Raw genomic sequence first — 20,367 nt, 5'->3', positions numbered from 1 at the left:
GAAAATGGTCCAACTCTTATCTCTGCCCCTACACGTGAGAACGCCTCCCAGGCCTCCTGCAAATGACTAGGAGGAATCCCGGCTGGAGGCTGACAGTCGAGGTGTGATAGGAGTGATTGCTAGGCCTTTCTCCCTAAAGTTAATTGAATGGTCTAAGGTTGAATTCTGTACTTGGAAGGAAAGCATCCCAAAGCCTTTCTGAACATTTCATGCAAATTTTTCAAAGGCACACTGCCCTTAGCTCAGAAGCTCCAGTGTATGAAAGCTCTTCAAGTCTGCTCTAGTGGGAAAGCGTATCCCTGACACTAGAAAGCAAATTCACAATAGTGTGTTTGGCTGTCTAGGCCTCCACTTAGTGTAAGAATGAAAGCTAGAGCTCAGTCCTTTGCGAATAGTTTTCAGGAATGCAGGGGGAAAAAAGTTGAAAGCAATAATTCTTGGCCTGCAATATGAACCTTTAGAAAACGAAAAGCATCACACCTATGGTCAATGAATCTTCGACAGAGGAGGCAAGAATATACAGTGCAGGAAGAGTCTTTTAGCAAGGGGTGTTGGGAAAGCTGGACAGCCTCACATAAATCAGTGAAGTTAGAGCACACTGTCACAACATACACGAAAATAAACTCAAAATGGCTTAAAGACTTAAACACAGGACATGACACCATAAAACTTCTAGAAGACAGCATAGACAAGACATCCCTGATATAAATCGTACCGGGTTATCTTAGGTCAGTCTCAAGGCAATAGAATGGAAATAAGCAAACACGACCTAATTAAACTTGTTACAAGCTTTTGTGCTGCAAAGAAAACCATAAAACAAAAAGACAGTCTAGTGACTGGGAGAAAGTATTTGGAAATGATGCTACCAATGACAAGGGATCAATTTCCAAAGTATATAAGCAGCTCATACAACTCAATAACAAGAAACCAAACCATCCCATCAAAAAATGGGCATTTCTCCAAAGAGAAAACAGATTTTTTCATACACATGAAAAAATGCTCAACATCAACTAGAGAAAATTAAAACTACAATGAGGTATCACCTCACACCAGTCAGAATGGCTATCATTAAGAAGTCTACAGATAACAAATGCTGGAGAGGGTGCAGGGAAAGGGAGCCCTCCTACAGCCATTAGTGGGAATGTAAATTGGTGCAGCCACTATGGAAAACTTGGGTTCCTTAGAAAACTAGAGTTGCCATATGATTCAGCAATCCTATGCCTCGATGTATATCTTGAGAAAACTTGAAAAGATACATGCAGCCCGATGTTGATAAGCACTGTTTACAGTAGCTCAGACATGGAAGCAACCTAAACGTCCATGGACAGATGAATAAAGAACAGGTGAGACTTTATACACACACACAATGCAATGTTACCCCGTTATAAAAAAGAATGAAGTTACGTCATTTGCAGGAACATGGATGAATCTAGAGATTACCGTGTTAAGTGAAGACGGATACTATATGATCTCACTTATATGTGGGTCTAAAACAAGGCACAAGTGAAGGATGGACCTAGAGAGTACCATGTTAAGTGAAGACAGATACTATATGATCTCACTTATATGTGGGTCTAAAACAAGGCACAAGTGAAGGATGGACCTAGAGATTACCGTGTTAAGTGAAGACAGATACTGTATGATCTCACTTACATGTGGGTCTAAAACAAGGCACAAGTGAACTTATCTATGAAACAGACTCGCAGACATAGAAAACGAAGGTTACCAAGGGGGAAAGGGAGTGGGGGAATGGATAAATTAGAAGTTCGGAATTAGCAGATATAAACTACTATATATAAAACAGATACAGCCCTACTGGATAGCACAGGGAACTGTATTCAACATCCTGTAATAGACCATAGTAGGAAAGAATATGAAATACACCCACACAGCTGAGTCACTGTGCTGTACACCCGACATGCAACACTAAATCAACTATACGCCAGTTTAAAAACTAGAAAACAAAAGCATGACCCTGAGAGCAACTCCAGCTCACTCAGAGCTCTTCCTGTTTGCCTCCAGACAACTGCAGATGTTAAAAGCAATCGGGACAATGGAAGAGACGCTTGTCCTACACTCAAGAAAAGTTGGAGGATCAAGCCCCCTGGGCCCCAGCACACCCAGAAGGTTCCTTCTGAGGGACAACTCTCTCTCAGATGGGGTCAGCCAGCCCTCAGCTGGACCCTGGAGGCGACTGTGGACTTAATTCTCTACCTGTCACTTCTGATTTATCCAAGCATCCAATCTCTGGACAACTTACTGCATTACCCACATCTCTGCCCACCCTAGTATCTATCAGGGCCTCTTAATACCCATCCTATCTAATTTCCAGCTGCTTAACAGCAAACCTTCTCGGTAGAGATTTGTTATTTAATGACACTCATAATGAGAAAGGTGTTTTTTTGTTTATTTGCCCTCAGACCAAGACCCAAATCCCCCATTTTTCATATTAGGAACTCATGCTGATTTAGATTCCTCTGAAGAGGATGAGTCTTTACCAGATATCCCAGTTGGTCCTTGGGTCACACATGCTAATGAAGTTGGAGTCCCGTGAAGTGCTGAGCCTGTATGCGTGACCCAGGCCTCTGCAGAGATGCAGAGTGAGGAGTGAACCCTGTGACAGACTCTCCAATCTTAGACCTAGGTGTGCTTGTCTTTGCTTCCTCACCCTGCCATTCTCCAATCTTACCAGTGAAGAAAGAAGGCAAATTTGGCTCAGATGGGAACCGAATCTCTCGATTTGCATAAGACCTAAGAACCAGAAATGCCTGTAATACCCTGGCGGCCTTAAGCCAGCTGTTTCCCTCACCTCAACTCACGCTGACCCAGCCTGGTTTAAGGTGACTGAGCTCTGGGTCAGCTTCCTCTTCACTCCCACGCACCTGATTCACAGCTTCTCTTTGCATTTACCTTTCAAGGAAGACAGGTCACAAGGACTGGCATAGCCTTGGGGAGGAAGTTTTCCTCTCCCCTCCTAGGTTTTTCTTGCTGGTCTAAGAATTAAGTTGACGTGAAACAGAGTAATAGGAGAAAATCAAACAAAAGTTTAATAACATGTATCCATGGGCAAGACCCAGAAAAACCTGGAAGCTGCCGCCTGAAATACACCCTCAGCCAATGAGGATGTCGAGGGTGGGGAGAGCCAGTCGTTAGAGGTAACCAGGAAAAACAGCAGTAAACAGGGTCACTGTGACACAGATTTAAGCTCTGGCCATCTCCATGGAGAAAAGCTTCTAGAGATTTGATCAGCCTCCTCTTCCAGGGACAGGGCGACATCATTACAAATGGAGATTATTCCTTAACAAACATCAGTGTTTCTTGCAAAAAAACCCTCCTCCCACCTGACTTGAAGAGTTTCCCCCCGTGTCTACTGTTTCCTAGAAAATAACCAGCTCAAAATAATAGGTCAAAGAGACATATTTTAGGCTGGCAAATTCTGCTCCTCTACAAAGCTTTAAATTTGTTCTGTTCAGGGACTTCCCTGGTGGTCCAGTGGTTGAGGCTCTGCGCTCCCAGTGCAGGGGGCACAGATCGATCCCTGGTCAGGGAACTAGACCTACACGCTGCAATTAAAAAAAAGATCCTGCACACGCGAATAAATAAAAATAAATGTTATAAATAAGTTTTGGCCACACTTGGAGCTCCTGGTGATACCATCTACACAGCAATGAAGAGGGCAGGATTGCTGCAGGCATTCTAGGGCAGCCTTTTGCCTCAGTTAAGTCCTGTCCACATTTCTCATGCCAATTAGACTCTACGGCACCAGCTACTCCCCCACGCCCCAAGCGTACCGCGTGTCCACAGTGACTACAAAGCTAGTTCTCTAGCCATAGGCTCCCCTTCATATCTGTTTTCCACGCTGTGTCTGCTAGCTTACAAGTTCAGTGGATGCAGCACTTAATGTGGAGAGAGACAACCTGTGGGCAGGCTCTTAACCTACCCATCACCTTCCACGGTTAATACCCTAAATCCGGCTCCTTCACCCTCCTCCCTGATGGTGGAGAGCACGACTCCGTGCCACACGGGAGCCTCGCAACTATGGGAATGGTCTCAAAGCCATGAGATGCTCTCTCAGACACCTTTAGACTTACTTCAATTTTGTGATGTTCCCCTGTAAATGAAATTTGCAGAGAAACATAGTAACCAGTTATGCTGCGTTTCCCCCATGTGAATGACTTGAGGCATGTTCTGTGTCCACTGTGAGATGAGCCCACGCAGCCAAATTCATTGCTCTTTGTTGAGCGTGTAAACGACCAGAGGGAACTTTTTACGGACTCCAAGATGCTTCTGGAGTCTGCCATGCGGTTGGTACGATGTGGAGATTCCGTGGATTCTTCACTTCTGCAGGTTCTCCTAGTGCTAATGGGTGTATAAGTGCTGCCCTATTATAGCTAGTCACCCGGCTTCTAACGCTGCTGCTGTCACAGCTCAGCCCAGGCTTGGGAGACTGAGGCCTGACTGTCAGGAAACAGGGCAGACAGAGCTGTGAAAATGGCTTCTTAAAATGCCCCCTTACCCTTTCTCCACTCAGTTTTTAAACCTGCCTTTATTCCTGACTGATACTATCAGGCAAATGACCTACAGGCTAAGAAAGACAAATGCACACACACACACACACACACACACACACTGCTCTTCCCCCAGAAAAGTGGGAAATAAATCTCTATGTGAAGCTCCCCTCCCTACACCAAGAGACATAGCATCCTTATCACCAGAGTCAGAGGATTCAAGGCTAAGAAAACTCAACAGACCACTTCTTCACTAGGCTGCTACCCCAAGCAGCAGTCCCTTTGTTCTATTAAATATTCACAAATAATTATTTCCTCATCTAAAAATGATGTATAAACGGTCTGCTTCAGTCGCTTTGAGGTCACACTTCTAGGAGCCCTCTGTGTGTATGAATTATATTTTTTCCCTCCTGTTAATCAGTCTTGTGTCAATTTAGTTATTCAGCCAGCCAAAAGAACCCAAGAGGAACTGGTGGAGGGGTGTGGGGTGGAATTTCCCCTTCCTTGACACAGGTTAAAGTCAGAAGCCAGATTTCTTGTATCTTCTACATATTAAAAGACAAATTTGGCCAAGTTGCTAACATTTCAGAAAAATGGTGGGGTGGGGTGGGGTGGGGTGGGTGTCATGTTAGGAGCATGCATTTCCGGCTTCTGAAGACAGAACAGGAAATGTGTCTGTCTACACCCCATCCACTGGTGGCGTGATCAGTGGGGCGGGAGCTGGCATGCTGCCACTTCAGACAGGGTGGTGGTCTCCCATTTGGCCACAGTCCCCACCACTCCTTCCATTTTGGGTCCCACCCAGGCCTGTGTCAAGTCTAACCCCACTGCCCTGAACACGCATCTGTTCTGGGAGCCCAGCCTGGAGCCAGCCCTGACACAGGTTTCTGCTGGGCTCCGAATGACCACCAGGGGGCGGCCAAGGGTCATGGACTGGCTGGAGGCCGCAAGGTGGGGCCCAGGAAGGGAGAGGGGAACCCTCTCCCACATGGCCCAGGATGTCTCGTGCCCCCTTCTCCCTTCTTAGGGCAGACCTCTGTACTTTCCTCCTTGAATCAGAGTCACAGGGGCCAGAAGACCTGGGGGTCCAGGTCCGGAAGAGGCATTCCTTTGACAAAGCCCTGGCCTTTTCTGACCCCGGGCAGCTTTCTCCTTACCCTTTCCCCCACTGAGTTCAGTCTCTGTGAAGCCGCAGTGCCTGGGCCAGAAACGCACACACTTGAGCTGATGTCCCCGCAGGAGCAGGTCACAGCTGCCCAAGAGGGCCAGGAAGCAGACCCAGTGGGGTCTTTCTGCTCCTTTGTGTTGCTCTGGAGTGCTCCACCCCCAGCCATACTCCTGGGGGTCCCCAACTACGGCTGCCCAATCCCAGCCTCTGATTCTCTTTGGAAGCTACTCTCAACCATTTGCAGAGTCTGTGGCTGTCTTCTCGCCACAGTGACAGAACGGAGCATTTGAGACAAAGACTGTTTAGGTCCCAAAGCTTCAAACATTTACTCTCTGGCTCCTTAGAGAAAAAGGCAGCCAGCCCCGGTGTATACCTTTTCCAGGACTGCACCCACACCACTCGCTCTCCTTGTCACCCTAGGTGTCTTTGTTTCCAGGGTCCTGAAATATATGTGCCCTTCCTACCACATATATCAGGAAGGTGGGTGGGTTGTTGGGTCGCTAAGTCATGTCTGACTCTCTGTGACCCCATGGACTTAGCTCACCAGGTTCCTCTGTCCGTGGGATTTTCCAGGCAAGAATACTGGAGTGGGTTGCCATTTCCTTCTCCAGGGGATCTTCCCCACCCAGGGATCAAACCTGAGTCTCCTGCACTTGCAGGCAGATTCTTTAGAAAAACTAAGCCACCAGGGAAACCCCTGTATCAGGAAGTGGGGACTCATAGTCTGGGCTCTGATGGCTCGGGGGCAAATCCTAAGCCCAATCCTTGGGCAATTGAGTTAATTTCCCAGCAGCTGGACCTGCCTGCCAGGGCTCTTTGGAGTTTGATGTGAAAGAGACCTGGTAAATATTTCAGCTCCTGGAAGCTGACATGCAGCAGCTCCTCTGCTGGTTAGGGACCCTGCAGCTGACATCCTCACCCAAGGTCACAACTGGGCCCTCCTAGCACCCCAGGCCTGGGAATCCTAGGGCGGTGTGGCCTGCTCTCCGGGGTGGGACCCACAGGATCTTGCTTCCTCTTGCCCTGGCTCAGAGTACTTCCGCTCTGCTGGTCACGCTTGGCTCTCATTTAAATGTCAACTCACCACCTACCCTACAGCCGCAGCCCCTCTCCACCTGGCCACACCCCTGTTTCATTTCCTCCATGCATTCTTTACCCAGGGAAGTGAGCTTCCCACTTTGTTACTGGCTAACACCTGGCCCTCACCCTTGAGGTCTGATGGTGTCTCTCGCATTCAACTGTAACCTCAGCAGCTGGCATGTGGCAGGGCTTGCAGATTTGTTGGGAGATGAGATGAACCAACACTGGCCACCTGGACCCATTATTCCCCAAGTCCTCATCTCCTCCTCTGGGTCCTGGGTCTCTCCTGCTTCTGTCCTGGGTTGGCTGCTCTGCCTCCTTCCTCACCCCAGTGCATGAGGGCGAGCCAGGGACTGAGCTGCTTGGGGTCAGGGCACCTCAACCTCAAAACTGGCAACACTCTGCGGCTGCATAACACTTGGCTGTGGGAGGTTGACCTGTACCTCACAGGATGTTAGGCAGCTTGCACATTTACCACTGGATGCCAGGAGCATCCCTCCCCACTGCCCATCATACGTGACAGCCGGAAACTCCGGCACACAGCCAAGCAGTCCTGGCAGGTGAAACTGCTCCCTGTTGAGAACCCCTGCTCTAGGCCAGCTGCGCAGAAAGGAACGACAGAGAGCATCTTGCTGGCAGGCACGCGCAGGAAGAAGAATGTTGGGCCTGGTGATGGGGACGGAGTTTCCCAGGTGGCTGTAAGGAGCCGCCTTTGTCTTGCTCCCGGGATCCTCTGAGCACACACAAGACAGGGCTGTGATGTCACACCGTCCTCACGGGGGGCGAGTCCAGCTGAGTCTCAGCTACTTAGATGCATATTGAGTGCCACACTCACTATGCCAGTGAATCTGGAAAACTCAGCAGTGGCCACAGGACGGGAAAAGGCCAGTTTTCATTCCAATCCCAATGAAGGGCAATGCCAAAGAATTTTCAAACTATTGCACAGTTGCACTCATTTCACATGCTAGCAAGGTAATGCTCAAAATCCTTTAAGCTAGGCTTCAACAGTATATGAACCAAAAACTTCCAGATGTACAAGCTGGATTTAGAAAAGGCAGAGAGATCAGAAATCAACCTGCCAACATCCACTGCATCATAGAAAAAGCAAGAGAATTCCAGAAAAACATCTACCTTGTTATGCTAAAACCTTTGACTGTGTGGATCACAACAAACTGTGGAAAATTCTTAAAGAGATAAGAATATCAGACCACTTTACCTGCCTCCTGAGAAATCTGTATGCAGGTCAGGAAGCAACAGTTCGAACTGGACATGGAACAATGGACTGGTTCCAGATTGGGAAAGGAGTATGTCAAGGCTGTATATTGTCACCCTGCTTATTTAACTTCTGTGCAGAGTACATCATGCGAAATGCCAGACTGGATGAAGCACAAACTGGAATCAAGATTGTCAGGAGAAATATCAATAACCTCACATATGCAGATGACACCACTGTCATAGCAGCAAGTGAAGAGGAACTGAAGAGCCTCTTGATGAAAGTGAAAGAGGAGAGTGAAAAGGCTGGCTTAAAGCTCAACATTCAGAAAACTAAGATCATGGCATCCAGTCCCATCACTTCATGGGAAGTAGATGGGGAAACAGTGGAAACACTGGCTGACTTTATTTTCTTGGGCTCCAAAATCACTACGGATGGTGACTGTAGCCATGAAATTAAAAGACGCTGGCTCCTTGGAAGGAAAGTTATGACAAAGCTAGACAGCATATTAAAAAGCAGAGACAATACTTTGCTGACAAAGGTCCGTCTAGTCTGTGGTTTTCCAGTGGTCATGTGTGGATGTGAGAGTTGGACCATAAAGAAGACAGGGTGCCACAGAGATTGATGCTTTTGGACTGTGATGCTTTCGAACCGAGAGTCCCTTGAACTGCAAGGAGATCAAGCCAGTCCATCCTAAAGGAAATCAACCCTGAATATTCACTGGAAGGACTGATGCTGAAGCTCCAATACTTTGGCCAGCTGATGTGAAGAGCTGATGCATTGGAAAAGACCCTGATGCTTGGAAAGATTGAGGGCAAGAAGCGAGGCGGGTGACAGAGATTGAGATGGTTGGATAGCATCACTGATACAATGGACATGAATTTGAGCAGACTCCAGGAGATAGTGAAGGACAGGGAAGCCTGGCGTGCTGCAGTCCGTGGGGTCACAAACAGAGACGACTGAGTGACTGAACAATACTGTGCAATACAATCTCTCTCCTCTAAGCATTCATGGCGGGGGCCGGGGGGAGGCTTAACTAAATCACAAGTTCTTGTATTATTTAAAGATTAGCCAATGTGCCATGTGCTGAAGCAAGATGTTAACTGTGTAATTCAATCTGGAAACCAATCATTTTATTCAGCTGAAAAGAGATTAGCTTAGCAGTTACTAATCAGCTAGTGAGGAGTTATAACGGGGGACCATCAGTGGGGAAGTGCCGTTCGAGGCAGAAGCTGGGTCGTTATGGAGACAAACCAGCTCTCGTAACGAAGGTGTCCTCTGCAAAGACAGGAGACCTCTGAGCCTGCTGCCTGACAGCCAGTCTCTAATTAGGCTACAGGGGAGTCTCACTCAGCCTGAAAAAGGATGAGGATCCTGATGCAGGCTACAACATGGATGAACCCTGATGCTGGGTGAAATAAGCCAGACAGGAAGGACAGATCCTATGTGATCCTGCTTCTGTGAAGTACCAAGAGTAAAACTCAGAGAAAGCAGTGGGGTGGCTGCCAAGAGCGGGAGGAAGGGTGGTGGGGTGTCAGTGTTTCTCGGGTGCCGAGCTTCAGTTCTGCCAGAGGAAGAGAGCTCGGGACGCACGGTGGTGATGGCCGCCCAACACCATCAGGGTCCTTAAAGCTACTAAACTCGATAGTCAGAAATGGTTACAGTGCTGAGCATCAGGTAGTGCTGATGGTACCACAGCGCAAGAAGAGAAACAACCAGAGTCTCTGATTAGGCTTTGGCTCCCCTTGGGTTAGGGGGTTAGAGCAATGGTGGCCTGGGCAACTGCCCAGCTCCAGAGGGGACATTCTAGCCAGGGGACCCGTCTCGCTGGGACCATGTCCTGGCTCCTGCAGCCTGCCAAACATCCTCAAAGCCCAGGTGCATCCTCATTTGAACATTTGGCTGGGGGCATGCTCCCCAGGGGAGGTGACCCTCAGAATGGGGCCATGACCACCCGCTGGGAGGGTGCGGCCAGGTTGAGAGGACCTCCCTAGGCGCCTCCCCTGGTCGCTGGCTGCCTAACTTTCTGTTCTTTGGCCCCTGCTGTGGGGAGGTGTGAAAGCTAGGGCAGCTTTTCCACTTGGGATGGCGGGGCTCTCCCCTCTCCAAAGTACAGCTGACCTTGACCAAGGCTGGGGGTCATGTGCATGTAACTCATAGTTAACCCCCCCTCCCGCCGGTATCCATGGTTTCTCCACATCCGGATATTCAACCAAGCACGGGTGATGCAGAACTGTAGTATTTACTACTGAGGACGATCTGCGTGCAGGGGGACCGTTGTCGTTCAAGGTCAACTGTGCAGTGGATTCCTGTTACTCTAGGTGGTCTTGTTCTGTAGCATCACCTTGACACTGAACTAGCAAGTCGGGAACCAGTGCTCCTGGGGCAAACGTGGGGTGAGGTTCCTGCCAGCCTTGGGTCACAGCACACTTGTCAACTATCAGTACGGAACCTTATGCACACTGTGTCTCCATTTTGTCTGTGTAAAGACACCCGACTTCATGCGCGTGGTGATTCACTGACACTGAACTCAAGGTAGCAGCCGGAAGCTCATCTCACCCACATGTTCCCCTCCTTAAAGCACAGCCCAGCCAGCTGGGGCTTGGGGACCCGACGCAAGATGTCAGTGCCTCCTTGGGGCCACTTTAGATGGTGAAGTCACTGCAGAAAGATATGCGATGCCAGGGACATGATGCTAAGTAGATGGTGGTGCTAGTGGTAGAGAACCCACTTGCTAATGCAGGAGACATAAGAGCTGTGGGTTCAGTCCATGGGTCAGGAAGATGCCCTGGAGGAGGGCATGGCAACCCACTCCAGTATCCTCGCCTGGAGAATCCCATAGACAGAGGAGCCTGGTGGGCTATACAGTCCATGGGGTCACAAAGGGGCGGACACGACTGCAGTGACCTAGCGCACCTGCATGCAGGTAGACGTGAGGCTAAAGGGCGTCGCCTTGGCTTGACCTCATCTGGAAGCCGGCACTGGGGGATTCAACATCTTTTAGCGCTTTGCAGGTGAACCTGTCCAGTGCCTGCCGTGCAGCTGGAGGAATGCTTTGGAAGCACAAATCTGATCCTGGATCCTCTGCTCAAAGCCCTCTAGGTCTTCTGGTCTCAGAGGGGCCGCACCACGTGGCCCAGAGCCAGACCCCTCTCCCCTCCCTTTCTCTTTATGCTCCTGCTCTTCTCAGCCCTCTACACCCTCATCTCCTTTACTCCCTGCCCACCCCACCTGGGGCTGGGTGGATTGATGGTGCGGGGCACGTGGGTTTGTTTGAATGAACAAGCGGGGCTGCCCGGGTGTGTTCCCTCCCCGCCCCTGCCGTCCCACTTACTCTTCTTGAAGAGCTTCTTCCGGCGTCCGGCCAGGGTGAGCTGGCCGTCCCCGCTGTCGCAGACGCAGCCCTCGCTGCCCTGCACGTAGTACTTGGGCACCAGGTTGGAGAGGGCCCTGCCCCCGGGCCGCACGGGGCCCTTGCACTTGTGCAGCTTCAGCTTCCCCGAGGCGTCCTCCACGCACTGCCACTTCTGCAAGACACGTGCGGCCTCAGCCTCCCGGGCCTGCTCGCCCACCCCGCCGCTTCCCTGCTCCCTGCTCCCAGCCACCCCAGATGCGTCCCTCTTGTGGCCCCAACTGGACACGGGCTGGTGCCTGGAATGAGCTGCTCTGTGATGGATGAATTCCTGTCCACTGTCAGGGGAGCGGAGAAGTGGTACCCAGGGTGATGCGCTGTGGCTGAGCGGGAACCCAGCCACGGGGAAGCCCCGTAAGAGAAAAGCACTCAGGTTGGAGCGCATGGCCGGTACACAGGGAAGGGCCCTTCCAGAAGGTGTAGTGAGGTGGGGTGGGGTGGGGGGTGTGGTCAGCAGGGTGTGACTGCGTCTGCTGGAGGTGGGAGGTGGGTGTCTGGGCTGGGATCCTGGAGGCCCTAGAGCAGTAAGTGCAGGGCCCGTGGCAGAGGCCTCCCCAGCTGGCCTTGGCTCCTCCCACCCCACGTGCTCCTTTCCTTTGGGTTAAGTAGTGCGCTTGGATAATCGCTTTCAAAGACAGATCAGGCAGCCCTCTCACTGTCCGGGACTGCCAGATCCCCAGTCTGCAAGGAGAGGGTGGGATGGGCCAGCAGGAGGATTTGACTACAATCCCAGGGGGACAAAGGCCCCTCGTGGCCTCATTGATTCATTCCCTTGAAGCTCAGAACTGAAATCTGAGCCCCTCTGGGGTCTGCCCAGATGGTCAGCTCTGGGAGGCCAGAGCTTTCTGTCCAGGGCTTTCTTCCTGTGCCTGGCAACAGAGGCAGCCTTGAATGCTGCTCCAGCATGACCCAAAGGGCTCCAGGGGCACGGGCGGGTTCCTGATGCCCTCCACAGCAGGGGGAGGGGCTGGGAGGAGGTCGTGAACAAATGCTGGATGGGGCAGGGGGAGCCCAGCTGTGAGGACAGGTTGGTGCCAGTTCTGAGTCCAGCGATAAGACAGAGCTGCCTGGATGCAGCCTGTGACATGCACCCACCTGGTGCCCTGGCCTTGGCAACCCACGGGTTTATTAAGGAGAAATGGAATGTGGAGGCCCTGGGTTTACTTCCTGTTACTGGTGAGATGGGCTTGCGTCTCCAGGCCTGAGCCAGCATGGGTGAGCTCAAAGTCCCAGCTCGCAGACCGAGGCAGGGAGGCACCTTCTGTTGGTGCCTGGGCCTTTCCAGGGCGCCCTCACCTGCTCCCCCTGCTCATCCGCCCGCCTCTCTCCCCCTGAGCCTCTCCTCGGGCTGGCATCTCTCTCTACAAGGCTCCGTCCTCACTCCCCGTCCTCTCCAGAGCCCACCTTGGCCTCCCAGGCCTCAGAAAATCAAGTTCAGACTCTCCCAAACCACCGTCACAGGTGCTATTATCTCCAGATACTGTCTGGATTATATTTTCCTTAACATTTCTCTTGAAATCAGCTCACATTTTTACAGCTAAACTTGTTTATGTCAGAAGGTAATTTCCTGTTGTTCCTATATAAGCGGAAAGCCAGCCACAAAGATGATCTGGGAGAGTGAATACAATGGAAAGTCATTTAACTTTATAAATACTGTGCAGAGGCCGCTGCATCTTTGTTAAAGAGGGATCAGGCAAGAGTCTCGGAGCAGCTAAAGACGCATGTGCACCCACGGGGGAACTTTCCTCTGACTGGAGCAGGATTTTCCGAGCGTTGCCTGGCATCACCCTGGGTGTCACACTTCATCAGGGACACTGGCCTGCTGCTCTGAGAAGCAGGCCTGGGCCGCGGTGTGGGGGAGCCCCTGAGAGGGAAGGAGGGACCCCGGCCCCGGCCCCAGGGCTGCGCCGAGCATCCTCACCTGCCCCAGCTGCTCACACGCCGTCTGGTACTCGGCGCGCTGACACAGGTCTTTGACGCGCTGGTACTTGGGCAGGAAGTTCTCCTCCTGGGCATCCACCTTGTCGCTGTCCCTCTTGTGCAGCAGTTTGCTGTGGGGCAGAGAGCGGAAGCGGGGCTGGTCGCCCAGCTCTGGGGGGCACGTGGCCCCCCGCAGCCCTGGTGCAGCGTCACCAGGGAGTACATGCGTCCAGCCGGGCCGCGTCTTCCAACGGTCAGAGACTTAGGAAGTGGGGACGCCTCCACGTGAGTTGGCAAATAAACGAAAAAGCATGTACGACATTGTCCAGGCAGGACAAAGCGTGTCTGAAGGGTACAGGGGGCGTCCAGACGTAAGTTCCGTATCAACCACAGGGACAGCGAACGGCTTCCTGTGTCCAGGGGGCCGAGGACACAGACTCCCAGCCCCCGGTGGAAGGCAGCGGAACAGCATCAGTCTCCCTCCTGCCCTTGACACTTGTAGTATCGCGGGCACAGGTGGGGCTGCCGGGCGCTTCCTGGGAGGCACGGGTGGGGGTTGCCCGGTGTCGCCCTGGGGCGGCTCCTCCAGACCCCAGCACTCACCCTCTCTCCACCAGGAAGGAGTCCCGCCAGACCCTCAGCTTCTTTTTCAAGTGAAACCTGGCAGGGAGAAAGCACATGTCCATCTTCTCATCAATGCAGGGGGCTCCCACGTCCCTCTATCCTTCCAGAAGCAGGGATGGCGCTCAGAGCCAGCCTTGATTCACAAGCAGCGCAGACCCCGGGGGCAGCCAGGGCAAGTGGGGGACACACACATGCACACATACACCCACATGGACACACACCCACTCGGACACACACCCACGGACACACACACATGAACACATACACGAACACACACACACACACACACCTCCCCGCCCACAGCAGAGCTGCACTTCCCTAGAGCCTTGAGTCTGAACGCGGGGCAGAACGACCCAGGTCAGTCGCTCCGAGTCACGTGTAGTCATGTGTGTGCCCCTCTGTGCCTCCCAGGAAGCCCAGCAGCTCCCCGGGCGCTGGAAGAGATCGCTCCCCTTTTACTTCAGCACCAGATGAAACGCTTCTCCTGACTTCAGGTTAATTACATTGTGTTTGGGGGGATGTTTTTCCCTTTCATCCTCTGTCGTTGGATTTAAGTGTGCATTTTGTGGAGTTTTGAGCTATCATTTCCACTTCCCAGACAGGGCCTCAGGCTAAGAGAACGCTTCCATTCTGCACCCAACTCCCCAGAGTCCTGGCTCCCAACACAGTGCCCCCGCCCTCCCCAAACACACCCATTTTGTACCCTTACAGCTCATAAAACCTCCTAGTCAGAGGGAGGAGGCTCAGCAGAGGTGGTTCCTTCTACAGGACGCTCAGTCTTGGACAGACAGTGCCCACCCAGCCCGGCCCCTCTGAGCTGCAGGAGGTACCAGCTGGAGGCTGCGTCCATCAGTGCTGTGGGGCCGTTATCTCGGTGGGCAGTTACACCGATGGCCACTAGATGCCGCTGCTGCCACGCCAGTGACTGCGTCCTCCGCCTTCCTGTCCGACCAGCCTCAGCTCACCTTCCCACCTAGTTTTTGCTCACCATCACTGTATAGTGGGAGAAGGAAAGGGCAACCCATTCCAGAATTCTTGCCTGGAGAATCCCATGGACAGAGGAGCCTGGTGGGCTACAGTCCATGGGAGTGCAAAGAGTCGGACACGACTGAGCGACTAAAACAATACCGTATAGATAGCTATGGTTTTTCCCGTGGTCACGTATGGATACGAGAGTTGCACCATAAAGAAAGCTGAGCGCCAAAGAATTGATGCTTTTGAACTGTGGTGTTGGAGAATACTCTTGAGAGTCCCTTGGACTGCAAGGAGATCCAACCAGTCCATCCTAAAGGAAATCAGTCCTGAATATTCATTGGAAGGACTGATGCTGAAGCTGAAGTTCCAATACTTTGGCCACCTGATGCGAAGAACTGACTCATTGGAAAAGACCCTGATGCTGGGAAGGATTGAAGGTGGGAGGAGAAGGGGACGACAGAGGATGAGATGGTTGGATGGCCTCACTGACTCAATGGACATGAGTCTGAGCAAGCTCTGGGAGTTGGTGATGGGCAGGGAGGCCTGGCGTGCTGCAGTCCATGGGGTTACAAAGAGTTGAACACGACTGAACAACACTGTTCTTTTGTTTGCCTCCAGGACACCCAGGAATATGTTCCCAATACTATCCAGCATTAGAGCCACAGATCATGGTGATTAAGAGTGTAGCCTCTAGCCTAGAGTCTGGATGCCTGGAGTGGGATCCAGACTTGCCAAGAGAACTCTGACAAGTCACTTGACTGCTCTGGGATTCAATTTCCAAGCTGGGATCATCATAATGCCTACCTCACTGGGTTACTGTGAAGATTAAAATGATAAAATCTGCTTCAAAGCACTCAGAACAAGGCTGGCATACAGTAAGTGCTTAATTAATGTCAGCTCCGATAGCTGTTATTTTTTTTTAAAAGTTTCACCCAATTTGAGCTGTGGCGGGTCCTCAGCGGGTCACTGTGGCCATATTCTAGCTGGAAAGGTGGACTCTCAGAGAGGGAGCTTCCTTTCCTGCCCCCACCCCCGCCCGCCCCCACACCATGGCAGGTAAGTGGTCAGGATGAGGGGCCCTAGAACCCCAGCTCCTGAGTCTGGAGGAACCCCTGCCCCCCAGACCCACACAGCTAGGCCAGGAGCTCAGACAGTTTGGGGTGCTTGGCACCCCAGCACCCGCCCCGTCCCCTCACCGATTCGCCGGCCGCTCTGTGTCCAGAAGCTTGAGGATGGATTTCCCGTCCATATCCGAGGGGATGTCCAGCCCAGCAATGTCCAGGATGGTGGGGGCCAGGTCGATGTTGAGGACGATGTGGGGATTCCTGAGGGAGGCGGGGCGAGAAGGACTCGGTCACCAGGGCAGTGGTGACCCAGCCTCCCCTGGGGCGGGCAGGCTGGAAAGCTGCCATCCATCATGTCACTGTCCTGCACCCTGGCCCTCAAAGCTCCTCTCTGCACGTTCGGTTCAGCTGAAGCCCAGCGCTCACCTTCCCACCCTCTGCACAACCACGGGGGGCTGCAGTTCACAGGCCCACACCTGGCTTCTGCTTGGCTCTTTCTTCTGCCAGGAAGGCCCTGCCTGCCCCAACTGAATGGAGAACGCTTTCTTTTGAGATGCACTCCAAACTCTGGACCTTCCCCTGGACTCTTCTCTGAGCCTCTGATGTGAACACTGGTCCCCTCGCTGCGCCTGGAAGGCTGAGCACAGCCCGGCCTCTGGGCCTTCGCCCTGGTGTCTCCTCTGCCTGGAACGTTCTTCCTCCATGGCCCCAGCGAGCACTCTCACCACCTCTGGTTCTTCGCTCGACGATTACCAGAGAGGCCAATGACAGACTAAGTGGCCCCGAGATCCGCAGGCTCTAGGGTTCACAGCCTTGTGTGACTCCCTCCCCTTGAGGGTGGGCCACACCGACAGAACAGGCAAAGGGGGTGGGATGTCAGACCAGGGGGATGTCATGTGACCCACGCCTGTCCTAGCCATCCCTCCCTCACTTCCTTTTCTCCCCTGGTTGGCTCTGAAGACCTCCTTGCCACAAGTTCACCCCAGAAAGGATGCCTGGTAAACACTCTGGGAGGCCGCTGTGTGGGCTCAAGTCCTCCGTCTGCACCTGAACAACCCCTGAGCGTGGAGAGATGGGTCCTCCCCAGCTGAGCCTCTCTGGGTTTTGCGTCCTAAGAAGCAGATCACAGACTCTGAGGCTGACCATTGTAATGACAGTTGCTGGGTTACAGTTCAGTCCATCTTCTCTTTCTGAAAGCAAGTAATCCTAATGACTTTAATGGTCATAGATTCTTCTCAAATAAGGAAAAACATTCACAAGTGTCAGAAACCTGGTTTTGAGACAAATTCCAGCTCCTCTCTTCTGTGCTATGTAATCTCAGGCAATTTAACCCGAGCCTCTGTTTGCTCGTGTTTAAAACACGGATAACACTCACATCTATCTTAGAGGCTTGTTATCATGCTTAACTCAGTTACCTGGATAGAAGGTGCTTAGACCAAAGCCTGAAGAATCACACTGTATCAACATGGCTATTATTATAATAGCTATGATTATAGGTGGGGACCCTGAGATCCAGACAGGGAGGGACCCAGTGAGGTCGGCAGAGGACGAGAGATGAGGCTGGACTACAGCTCACACTGCCTGCCTCCTGGAAGCTCCACCAAACCTCCCAGGCGGGGCAGGAACATCTCGGTCCCAGGACGTTGCCCTTTCAGGAGGAATCCTGTAGCCGAGTCAGTGTCTCCGTGCGTTCAGGGCTCGGACGGAAGTCAGACCCGATGAGCGCCAGAGCAGTGACAACGCGCATTTCAGAAGACCCTTCGAGTTGGTCTCCCTAACATCCCGGCTGACCCGAGGAAGCTGCAGCTATGATTACTGGCCGTTCTACCCCTCCCTGCCCCAGACACGACGTTTTTGCTGCCAGGACGTGTCATTTCAAAGGTTAACCCACAGGCACGGCTGGCGGAGGGGCCACGTGGCCCTCTGGGAAGGATGGGGGGAGGCTGGTTCCCTTAGCGCTGCCACTGAGCTGGCCCCGCTGACCTCAGCCCGGGGCCCCTCCCCGACAACTGCCAGGCCCACCACCAGTCAGGACAGACAGAAGTCGAGGTGGCATCTCCATGCGCTGGCAGGGACACAGAGTCCGGCTCCCTGATTCTCTGGCACAGCGCCCACTATGAACAGTCTGTTTTCTCGGGTGCTAACAGCCCTGGCCTCCCCTTCCTCAACAGAGGGGACGGTGATGATCAGAACCCACCCCGGGTGACATCACTGCCCCTTCGCTCGGCACCCAGGCCCACCTGCCCACATCCTGTGCTCCCAGGGGAGTGGCCAGGGGCTGCCCGCTGAGGTGCCTGCTGCTTGCCCTTGTGGGTGTCAACGAGCCTGGAGGCCTCCCTGGAATTGCGGGGTGCTGGGGGTGGGGTGATGCACTTACAGGGAGCCGGCCTCCACGTTGGGGCCCCTCACGTAGAATGGGACCCTGATGTCGAACTCATAGGGCATGGACTTCCCTTTCACCAGTCCGAACTGGCCGATGTGGTAGCCGTGGTCGGCCGTGTACACGATGTAGGTGTTGTCCAGCTCGCCCGTCTCCACCAGCATGTTGTAAATCTGAAACGCAGGCAAGGCGGTGAGGATATGGGGAGGGCCAGCGGGCAGTGGGCACCTGGCCTGCTCTGCCCTAAAGGGGAGATGTGCTGGGGTCTCAGGCCCTGTCCCTCCCCTGCTTCAGGTCTTCGCTCAACTGTCACCTCTTGGTGGGGTCCCTGGGACTGACCCAGCTGTCACTAGGGCCTCCTCACCTCCCGCCCCCCTTTGCTTGCCTTCTCAGCACTTATTTGTGGACTGTGTCTCCCTGCATTGGCATGCAGGTCCCATCTGGGTGGGACTTCTGTCATTTTGTTCCCTGCTGGGTCCTGTGTGTGCTGGAGCTCAACAGACGCTGTGGGATGGATGGATGGATGGATGGATGGATGGATGAATGGCCCAAGGCAGGAGTCTGTGACCCACAACAGAACTTTCTGCGATGCAGGCAATGTTAACACCTGTGGCATGAGCCACGTGCAGCCACATGTTCAGCACTTCCAATGTGGCCAGTGCAACTGAGGAACAAAACTTTAAATTTTATTGGGAAGTGACAATGTTAGTTGCCCAGTGGTGTCTGATTCTTTGTGGCCCCATGGACTGTAACTCATGGTAGGCTCTTCTGCCCATGGAATTCTGCAGGCAAGAATATTGGAGTGGGTAGCCCTTCCCTTCTCCAGGGAATCTTCCTGACCCACAGATAGAACCCAGCTCTCCTGCATTGCTGGCAGGTTCCTTACTGTCTGAGCCACCAGGGAAGCCCTTACTGAACTTAAGTAGACATGGATAAATTTAAAAATACATACCCAGGCAATGGAATATTTTTCAGCAACAATAAAAAAATTAAGTACCTTCAAGTGAACCTTGAAATCATCGCACAAAGTGGAAGAAGCCAGATACAAAAAAGCCACGTATTGTAGGGTTCCTTTTATACAAAGTGTCCAGAAAAGAATTCACAGAGACACAAAGTAGGTGAGGGACTGCCTAAGGTGGAGGGGTGGGGGGGTGGTTTGGGGTGATGCTCAAGGGCTGCAGGGTTTCCTTCTGGGGGTTGATGAAACTGTTCTAAGGCCAACTGTGGATCGCACAACTCTGAATAAGTGAAAACCCACTGAAACGTGTGCTTGAGTCGGGTGAGCTGTGCGGTATGTGCATGTGCGGCATTCTCCGGAAAGCTGTAGAAAAGTGTATGTAGCCACACGTGGTTGCTGGAGTGGACCAACCAGAGCTGGAACAGTTCCCAAGTACTGGGGTTCCCTCTGGATCACTCAGCCGTTTCGGGGTGCCTCTCCCTTCTGCCCGGTTCCATTCCTCTCCCGCTGACGATGCTGGGGGCGGGGTGGGGCGGGAGGAGGGCAGCCTACCGTCTCCATGGAGTCGTCCACCGACAGGAGGGTCTGCAGGCGCTTCCGCTGCAGCATGTTGGTGAACTGCATGTGGATGGGCTTCATGGGCCCCGTGTAACGCATGATCCAGTGCTTGTCGGGGTTGGGCGCGTAGTTGTAGCTTGGGGTGCTGGTGGGCAGACACGCATAGAGGTCAGACCAGGCCACGGGTGGGGGTGCCCCCCAACCTCCCCACCCCAATATGTGCTGGGGCTGCAGCCCAGGCTGAAACCTCGCCCCTCTGGACGCCAGCATGTTGGGGGGCTCTGCCCCAGGTTAGGTCAGCGTCTCTGTGTGGGGCATGCATGTGGGAAGACTGGGGGGCCACAGCGCCAGGTGCCCTGGAGGCCCCCAGGGGGACCGTCCTCCCATCGCAGCCCTGTCAGCACGCCGAGCGCATCAAGGCCGAAGTCTCTGTCTGTGCTGGGCTGTCTCCTCCCTGGAATTTGCCCACCTCCCTTTGTACAGGAGGAGAGAGGTTCAAGTTGAGAA

The 20,367-nt window shown here is 52.9% G+C and overlaps 1 protein-coding gene across 5 annotated transcripts in view; it reads right to left on the bottom strand.

Annotated features, from left to right (window-relative positions):
- SULF2 (sulfatase 2) overlaps positions 1-20,367 on the bottom strand; it is a 125,699-nt gene that overhangs the window by 7,635 nt on the left and 97,697 nt on the right. For all 5 annotated transcript variants that reach the window (XM_005909287.3, XM_070381079.1, XM_070381078.1 and 2 more), the window contains exons 6-11: positions 19,855-20,005; positions 18,342-18,517; positions 16,097-16,225; positions 13,905-13,961; positions 13,303-13,432; positions 11,304-11,496 (exon numbers count right to left, since the gene is read on the bottom strand). In XM_005909287.3, coding sequence (XP_005909349.1) covers positions 11,304-11,496; positions 13,303-13,432; positions 13,905-13,961; positions 16,097-16,225; positions 18,342-18,517; positions 19,855-20,005 — 836 coding nt within the window. The remainder of the gene's footprint in view (positions 1-11,303; positions 11,497-13,302; positions 13,433-13,904; positions 13,962-16,096; positions 16,226-18,341; positions 18,518-19,854; positions 20,006-20,367) is intronic.

Source organism: Bos mutus, chromosome 13, assembly GCF_027580195.1.
Source record: "Bos mutus isolate GX-2022 chromosome 13, NWIPB_WYAK_1.1, whole genome shotgun sequence".
Taxonomy (NCBI): Eukaryota; Metazoa; Chordata; class Mammalia; order Artiodactyla; family Bovidae; genus Bos; species Bos mutus.
Note: the sequence above shows the minus strand (reverse complement) of the source record. Positions and strands in the feature narration are given on the sequence as shown.